At 42.4% G+C, this 9452-nt stretch overlaps 1 protein-coding gene across 7 annotated transcripts in view; it reads left to right on the top strand.

Moving 5' to 3' along the window:
• Positions 1-9452, top strand: part of bcas3 (BCAS3 microtubule associated cell migration factor) — a 322176-nt gene that overhangs the window by 177168 nt on the left and 135556 nt on the right. Inside the window, exon 24 of one of the 7 annotated variants that reach the window (XM_042224208.1) lies at positions 1271-9427. The exons of the other annotated variants lie outside the window; for them this stretch is intronic. Coding sequence (XP_042080142.1) covers positions 1271-1281 — 11 coding nt within the window. The 3' untranslated portion in view covers positions 1282-9427. Of the gene's footprint in view, positions 1-1270; positions 9428-9452 lie in introns of those variants that run through there. 7 annotated transcript variants of the gene reach the window in all.

Raw genomic sequence — 9452 nt, 5'->3', positions numbered from 1 at the left:
AGCCTGTGTGCACCTGTTTTGGCGGGAAAAAGTACACAGCCTCTCTGATTGGTGGATTCAAATTCAGCAGCTCCCAGGCTGACCTAGAAACTTATGTGTGTGTGTGTGTGTGTGTGTGTGTGTGTGTGTGTGTGTGTGTGTGTGTGTGTGTGTGTGTGTGTGTGTGTGTGTGTGTGTATTTTTTGTGCAGACATGCTCTCAGCTGAGGGAGCTGGTTCACGGGCCGGTCAGAGCCGCCTTATTTCCTTTTAATTGACTTAAGATGGGCAAACAAGACCTCAGCAAGCACACGGTACCCATTACACTCACGCACAAGAAATACACAACGCCAAGGTGCACGCTAATGAAGCACACATAGTGACACACAAACAGCCACAATTGCCCCTGCGTGTGTTAGCTACTTTACAGTTCCATCAGGCTAAATGAGGGGGTTGTGTTTTCCCAGTCAGCACTGCTGCATTCCAGTTGCCTGCAGCTCTGCCAAAACTCCTCCGTGATTACTAATCTTTTTACTCACCTTGCTGATTACAGTTTACCTCGGTTTAGTTGCATGTACTCCGTTCCAAGGTCGGCATCAGTAAGTGGGCAATATCGTTGCTCGAGAGTGGTTTAACCTTGCTAGTGGCAACCTGTGAGCGTTATCATAGCCAAAAATTCTTTACTACTAGCCCCAAAAGCTGTCATAGAAAAGCCAAAGGGCTCTTTAAAGGTAGACTTGATTGTTTTTTAAACTGGGAACCAGTTTCATTTGCTCTAAAGAATGTGTTTGACCCTCAAACAGATGTCCGCTCCAACCTTTCTGTGCTGGGCAGGTCGGTGTGTTTAATATGAACACAGACATCTCATCTTCGTTTTGTTGTTCTGGTTGGCCACAGTTCAAATTACATTTTACTCTGAGCTTGCTGATAATGCTGCAGAAAGTCAAGTTTAATTTGGCCTTTAAGATTTATACAATTGGAATTTAAAAAAACAATCCCGTGCAGCACTCCTCCAGCTCCTTCATAAACTGTGCAAATGGTGAAAAGTTGCAACAATGTTTCCGTCTCATCGAACATTTTAGGCTACAAGAGGAGCTGCTGAGGACAAACGGGGGTCTTTGGGGTTGTATGTACTCAAACTAACTACATGCTTTACTCACTCATCCACCCTCCAACCCTCGATATGCATCCTGAGGAAAAACGAGTATGCTATCAAAATTTGACATCTATTTCACCAGCAAAGATTTAAAGGCAAACTTTTTTTGTTTTTATTTCCTGTTTGTCTCCTGCAGGTTATTCCTAAAAAACAGAAGTCCTCGCTCTGCCAGTCACCTCAGTTCAATTGATTTGCTTTGCTTTTGTTCCTCACAAGCATGCATCATTTTCATTGTCCATCCTTCCATCCATCCTTCCACCTTTCACCCTCTCTTCACTACCCAACCATTGTTTTATCATTGGTGTATGAGAGAAGAGGACAGGCGGAAGGAGGAGTTGGAGGAGGAGGAGGAGGAGGAAGAAAGGAAGATGGACAGCTTTCTACTTTTCTGCCTTTCTGTTTGTGTGACCATTTGTTTTTGTTCTGTTATGGCCTTATAGATAGTAGCCATCCTGAACCCAAGTTGCTTAAATAAAATCATTAGATGTATTAGAAAAATTGTCTTAGTACCTGTAAAAAGTCTTTATACCACTTAATACAGTAATTTACCAAGGGAACCTGTAATAGAAGGGTTGTGTCAATGGTGCACCAGTCACAACTTTAACCGTGCTGCTTGTAGGGGTCTGAGGTCAGGTTGGCAAATAAAGTTCGTTGGCCATCTTCCAGAAAAATTCCTTTTTTCCTTCAGCCACTCAGAAGGGACGCTCATCCATTTATAGCCTATAACTGTACAGGTCAACATTTTAAAAATGAATGGGCGTGTTAGGTGGTGATGTTTGGAGCTGCCCAACAGACTCTGTTGTAAACAGGAGTATGGGAGAACCCGGCTTTGTGCTATAATTAATTGAAACAAGGCATTGCTGTTGTGGACGTAAAAACAAAATCTTCCACAGAGTCAGAAATCACAAAGATGTCACACCCAAATTAAACATTTACTATTAAAGAAATGAGTCCTAAAGTTAAAATTGAAGCTAGTTTCTCCAAATGTATGGAGTGTAACATACAGCAGAGCAGGATTCTTGCCCATTCAAGCATTTGGTCCAACTGTAGCTTAACCTGTTGACCCAGTCTGCATAAATTGAGTTGCAGCCTCTTAATATACTTTTTGAAAGAGCTTCTTGTTACCATTAACAAGCAGGAAAAGTTAATAAAGTAGCTACTAAATCTCTATATTATATTATAATTTGTGTAACTCCTGAGAAAGGTGATGGAGAGGTCATTTTCTTTAACAATGGGAAAAATATGATATGGCCTAAAATAATTGAGCTTTTTTATGGTACATGTTATACACTTAACACCAACAAGTACATTATTTCTTAGGTTCTATTAAATATACATGAAATACATTCATTCTGTTTCCGAATATCAGCTGCCTCATGTGGAGCAGTTACACAGTCCTCACAGCTTTCACTGGGGACTGAACCACAGGACATTGGGCTCAGCTGCATCTATTGTGATTCAATTTTTCTGCACAGGAACTCGCACAAACATATTCAGCGCACACTCTACAGCATTTGCCCTTTAGGCAGAGAATAAAGCACATATTATACGTCCATCTTAGGACGAGATGGAAAGAAGGGTCACAGAATGAGAGAGGAAGTGCACAAGTGCACTCGTGTCTGCAGAGTAATCGACAATATGAGACTCATCCAGAGTTTCCTGCCCATACAGTCTGGCATAAGCAGATATTACATTTTTTTATAGAAATGACCTTGTAGGAGTGCTTCCCTATTAGGTGATGATAATGGAAATAGTCTGCATTGGCAGCTCATGATGACATTTTTCTGAACATTTGCTTTGGTGAGTAATAAGAATTCTGCCGTGCGCTACTATGAACGTCGCTGTACTCTCAACAAACCAGCAGGAAAAAAGCTCCCGTCCTAGCCTGTCATCAGGTGTCGAGCTCCTGCATCATAACAGTGCCTGTTGTGACCTGGAGCCAAAACACTTCACTAGTTTTTATTTATGTATTTAATGGTGTCCATGTAAAGTGTTTCGATAGTTTTCACCCAGACTGCTTTCACTGCTGTGATACCAGGTATTGCCTTACAGTGTTGGCCCAGCTAAAAGAAGAGCTTTTCTTTCTAAACTGAGAGAGATGAAAGATTCTCACCTTTCAGTTTAATCCTTCAGTTGTTGTTGTGCACGTGTGTCAAACAGGATTACTGTATCCTGGACCACCTCAGTATTATGTGTTGACGGCTGGTTTCAGTAACCAATAAATTTATCTTGTCTGTAATAACGAGTCCCTAAAGTTGTATTTTTGTGTATTCAAAGTATCCAATCTTATTTCACATGTAAATATCCATTATGTAGTCTATGTGATTTTCAGTAAATGTTTCCATATTGCATTATCATTAAACTTGTACATGTTTTGCTTTAGGCTGGGAGTTTTTAGAGATGTGCACGGTCTCACACAGATGCCCATACTGCATCATTTATTCTCAATTCCAGCTCATTTGAACATTACAGTGAATTTGTTAGGACAGAGGACAGCCTGTCATTAGGTAGACCTCTTGTGCAGCATGTTTGAGACAGTGTGAATTGAAGTCCTGTCTATGTGCATGTGTGTTATGTGTTATTCATAAGTACAGATACCTGGTGAAAGTTCTGACAAGAACTAGAAAGAGAGATCATATTTCTCCCATTTTAGCTTCTCCTCATTTGCAAATTAAAATTCTTCTGTACAAGTTCTTGTAGTGCCAAAGACGCCCTCTCTATGTTTCCTTTGTGATTAAGATGATAGTTAGGGCTGGAGCAGGTGAACCTGAACCGTCAGGCTTGTGATCCACTGAGTATTTCTTCTCTCTCACCTCTTTCACTCCACATGCCTTTATAAACCACTTCTCTCCTATAGTGTGTACCTATACTCTCCTTTTCCCTCTTTCTCCTCGCCCCTCAGCCGGTCATGGCAGACCCCGCCCCACCTTGATCTTGTTTCTGGCTGAGGTTTCTTATTGATATTGCACCAAATCACAAGAACAGTTGCATCAAGACATAAACATAAATAAGAAGCACATTAAGGGGATGAAGGGGATCTTTGCTTAAACCAAATGAATAAATAGACACAACATGTCCTTAATAACCAAGTAGAACATTTCTTTTATCCATACACTATCATGCAGAATTGTAAATGCATGCACGCTTATGTGTGATAAGCGCTTTCATAAGTCCAAAAGTATTAAGTAGTCTGCAAGTTTTTCTCGCCAACTATGTGGAATCCAGAGAGAGTGACATAGCCAAAGTATCCTGCCTAAAGATGCTTTGCCAGGGCTTTAATGGAGCCACGTTCAGTTACTGCTTGTTTGTGGGTCCTCTGCCCTCAGATTTGTATTGGGGAAAAGTAAGCATGCTAATTAGGACTGTGGTCTCTTAAGTGACTCCTTTCTGTGCCTTGAGAAGCTCCAGATTTGCATTTACCCCTATATTTTGGGGGAGTATTTATCATTACTGCAATGTGACATCCTATCCGCTTGGGACAATTGCTAGTGTACTGGTTCCACTGGCAGCCATACATCTCCACCATGTTTGATTGATTATGTTAAGTCCTTCTTTTTATAGATTTTTTCGGTATTGTAATCTGGCCCTTCTCTTCTTGATTGTTACCAGTGGTTTGCATGTAAACCCTTGGCATAAATGCTCTGTATTTACACGTATGAAGGCATTGCTTGATTGTAGAGTTTGACCGCAACAAGCCTGCGTGAGTATTCGTGAAATGGCTCGATCCTGTGAGGGGATTTTTCTTTACCAAGGAAAGAATTCACTTTAGCTTTCTTCAGTTGTCATTTTTGTGTCGTCGAGCTCAACAGCACGTTCCTTTCTTCGTAAGATTCCACTTAATTGTTGATTTCTGTCTCTCCTAAAATTTCAGCGCTCACTAATAAGTTCTGCATTTGGAATCAACTCCAGACCTTTTGTCTCCTCAATATGTCATTAAATATGTCAACATGTCATCGAAGAAACAGACGCACAGCTTGTATGCCAACAGCAGAGACTATTTAAAAGTAATGTGATCATTTTGTTACCTGTGCTTATCAATCACACCTTGAACGATTCACTTACAAACTCGAATGTAACCACACGTAAAGACAAAAGTAACCAAACTGTGTCACCTTCTTAAATACTTGGATGTACATACAGCTACCTGCCTGAAGAGCATTTGGTTTATTTGTCTTAACAAGCTGAAAGCTAAACTTTTCATGTGAATCTCACAGAAGAACGTCACACCACAGTCAAGTGATTTGCGGGCAAGGAAGAAGGTCCATCTTTGCAAAGTTCAAAGAGCCACCAAGCGTAATTTATTCCAGCGTAACTTTACTATAGGCAGGCTTAATAATGTGAACCCTGCTGACACCCTGTGTCCCCGAGTTCACATTTTGCTATGTACAAGTCTGTGTTGCACTCCTCTCCCAATTTGAATCATTACTCTCGACTTTGTAATCAGCTCCAACAATTATAACCTCACAGCGTGCCTCTGATTACTGTCCGGGTGTATTTTGGAGTGTTCTGGGAATGTTGTGGAAAAAACCCTGATTCTGGTCCCAGCAGAACTCTAGGTTACACACATTTACAGTAACCCTGTCTGTGTGCTTGTGTGTGGGTTGCCGTTCGTTTGAAGTGCTCATTCCCCCTAAATTACAGTGCTGCCATAATGAAGTATTACCATGCAATTCCAAGGCAGACCAGTACAAAGAAAGTGTGTGTGTGTGTGTGTGTGTGTGTGTGTGTGTGTGTGTGTGTGTGTGTGTGTGTTCGACACTTGAGGTGAAAGTTCAAATGCGATGCCCGAGCAAAGACTGTCTGCCAGGCCAAAGTGTGCATGTTGTCTGGGTGTGTTCCTGTGTGCGTTTGCATGTGTTTTATGAAACAAGTAGAAAAATAGCTTTTTTGTGTAATGCAGGCCCTCTGAGCTGAGGCGTGTTTGCAGTTGCGTGAGTCTCATCCCAGTTGTGTTTCTAAATGTGTGGATCCACCAGCCAGCTGTGACAAAGCTCAGTTTGAGCTCACACATACGCACTCGGAGGTGCGGACGTCTTTGGCTGCAGGCTGTGCTGGCCTCACCTACGGCCTCCCCAGCGTGCTGAATGTTGCATGAGGCCCAGCCGCCTCATACATACTGCATCAGCACAAACATGCCATCTGATTTTATACATAGTGCATTGGCACCTGTACTCACCTTGACTGGCAAGCATGCAATCCATTTTTCATCAACGCGTTCAATGGGACGGCTCTTTTAGGACACGGCAGTAGGAGGTGGTAGATGTTTGTCGGCGATGGCGTCTTTTGTTATTTCCCGTTTGGCACTCTGCACTGTGCAGCGTTTTTGTTTGCTTGGTTTTTTTCCTCTTTTGTTGTTGTTTCCTGGGAGCACTCCCAGTGTAGATGCATGAGCATATATCTAAAGCTGAACTTGGTTTTCTTATAGTATGCTATGTTAGTTGCTACATAGAGTTGATCCCCTTCAGGCAGCAGGAATTTTTGTTTTCTGGCCAGGCAATCATTAACCTGTAGAAAGATGTCAGTTCAGTTCACCTTTTTATTATTGAAAACTAGTGGTGCAATGGATCAAAAATCTCACGGTTCGGATCGGATCACGGTTTTAAGTCACAGATCGGATCAATTTTCGGATCAGCGAAAAAAATGTAACATTTACTTATTTACTTATTGAAGTATTTTTTGCCTGTTAAAAACATTCAACGCAAGACTCATTCCACGCAATTATTAAAAAAAAATTATGGTCTCTCGAGGCCCGGTAGCAAACCCCGGGATTGCTGTTCTAGCCTATTGACGACCAGCATCTTCAGGTAAATCTTTAAAGTGAAAGTTTGAGGGACTTCTGGGCCACACTGAGCCAATGTTTCAGGAACGCATGTGGTTTATTTCCTTTTTTTCCCAATACAGAATTTAATAGACACTGTTGTGAAAGAGCTATAACTACACAGCCAGACTACAGGTAAATAATATTTTCTACAGACTGGACTGTTTAGTGTACCCCTTCCGGTCCGAGCGCCTTATGTTTGACACCAGTGGTGTAGAGTTTGAATCCTCGTTCAAGCTGCTGCGCAGCTCAGAAGAGCAAAAAAATAATTACAAAATTACTGATTTCATGCAAAGAAAGTGCAATCATTGCTCAGCGTCACAGAAAAACTCCTGGACATTTGTAATATTTCAATTTCAGCTTGTTTTTGTCCCCAGGTTACCAAAAAGCTAAAGAATGCAACAGTAAAAGGATCAGTTTTAGCATCAGTTCTAGTAAGATCGTTTCTGCCAAACAGATATTGAAGCCACTTGAGTCTAAGCACCTTGAGCCCCCAGCTAGATCCTCAAAACACAAGGTGCTGTCACTGTGGCTACTATCAGCTAACATCTCGTGCCCCCAACCAATGACCTATCTAGGCTGTGTATTATAGCTAGCGTGCTAACAGTACTGGGGCCAAGCACCCTTTAGCAAGTCTCCCCTGCAAAGCAGAGTCTCCTAAATGAAAACCATTCCACTCTGCCTGCTTCCCAAGCTCTGCTCAGGGACAGGAGCCATGGGGTCAACAGCTGGTGGAGGATATGGCAATTGTTTATGAAAAAATGCTTTCTCAAGCCCACCAAAAACACACACTTGGGGGTGGTGGGTGGGGAGGGGGTTGGGCTCTGCCCCTGAACAGCCAACAGCTGGGAAGGGTTGGGGAGTAGCCTAGAGGCTGGCAAGTTGCCCCCTCCCCTCCGGTCCAGATGGGGGAGGTTAGGCTGAGGCTAGCTGCAGCCCACCCCTCTCCTCCACTTCCCAAACTTCCCATTCCCATTAAGGAGAGGCTAGAGATTGTGAAGGAAGGGAAAGGAGGAAGAAAAGCAAAAGAGCATGACTGCTGTTTTTTCTCCCCCAACCCTCCCTCCATCTTCGGCCTAATCAAATAAAGCAGGAAGCTTCCGAGACGGAAGAGGAGTGTTTATTGATATTTGTGTGTGCTCCTTCACCCTCTCTCATGTCCCCACTGTTTATTTTCTCTCCACCACTTTTGAAAATTCTGATATTGTCAATGTTTTCAGCCCATATATCATGCCTAACTGAATGTTTGAACGCTGCTGAGGCAAAAAGGTTATGTTTCTTTCTGCTTCTTACAATATACCATTATCTTAAATTGAGCCACTGGGAAATTACACACCAACTCGACATCCGTTGCAAAACGGCTATGACCAGTCAATTTATTGTAATAAGAGGGTGTCATATGAAATGAAATGGCCTTAAATAAGAATTGATGATCCCATCCGTCTATAGCATTGGTCAGACATAAAGGCGTGCACACACACACACGCGCGCCGCTTGTACTTGAGCTTGTACTTGAAAATCCTGATGAGGGTATTGTGTTACCAGTACCTTTTAGTGCCTAAAAAGTTGAAATTGCATCTTTAGGTAGTGCACAGACTCAACTCAAAAGTGGCCTTTAAGTGGAAAACTGTGTTGGGAACTGGATGAAGGCCTTAAGTTAGATCTTATGGGAAGCAGTGCAGAGAACGAAGAAGCTCAATCATGCAACATAAAGGCAGACTGATGCCGGAGTTTCCAATCGGGCATCCCCCTCCCTGAAAACTTTCCTGCTCAGACAGTTTTGTGCATTTGATGGCAGTACAAGACCTCAGTTGGACTTGAAAATGATTAGACCCATGCGTGTTTTAGGGATGGGATTCCAATCTTTGACCAATATTGAAATAATAAACATTGTGGTAGGAGTATAAAGTGCACTGAACCCAAGCCAGATCCCCGACACTTCCTATGTAAGAGCGCAAGCATACACTCCAGCAAGTTTAAGACTTTTATATGGCTATGTAAAACCCAAGAATAACCACTGGGTAGTTGTACTGATGTAAAAATCATCTGCACAGACGTTTGAAAGGAAACCGTATTCTTTTTAAAGCATCGTAACGTGCAACAAACGTCATTGTTGCGATATGCAACATCAGAAATGTTTTCAGGCTAAGATGCCAAAGTCGGATGTTAGTATTCTGATACCTGCACCCAGTGGTCTTTTCTTCAAAGTGCAGTGAACCCTTGTAAAACCTGTTTGGCACCGCTGAGAGGATCTGGTGTTTGAATGGCACGGCACTGAGAAGTTGCCATGACTAACAAAGGGAAACTTTTTTTTTCTTGAACTGCCACTGTGAGAGCCCGTCTTGTTATTTTCAATAGTCCTTTTGTTAGAGTTCATTGAGAGGCGACAGCTTGATTTCCCCTCAAGCCATCCATATGTGCACATGCTGCTGCTCTCTGACATGTCACTCGTCATATCATTGTGTGTGTGTGTGTGTGTGTGTGTGTGTGTGTGTGTGTG

Source organism: Haplochromis burtoni, unplaced genomic scaffold (assembly GCF_018398535.1).
Source record: "Haplochromis burtoni strain Fernald_Lab_line unplaced genomic scaffold, NCSU_Asbu1 Contig_132, whole genome shotgun sequence".
In the NCBI taxonomy this organism is placed as follows: domain Eukaryota; kingdom Metazoa; phylum Chordata; class Actinopteri; order Cichliformes; family Cichlidae; genus Haplochromis; species Haplochromis burtoni.
The sequence above is the reverse complement of the archived record's forward strand: the minus strand, read 5'-3'. Positions and strand labels throughout refer to the sequence as shown.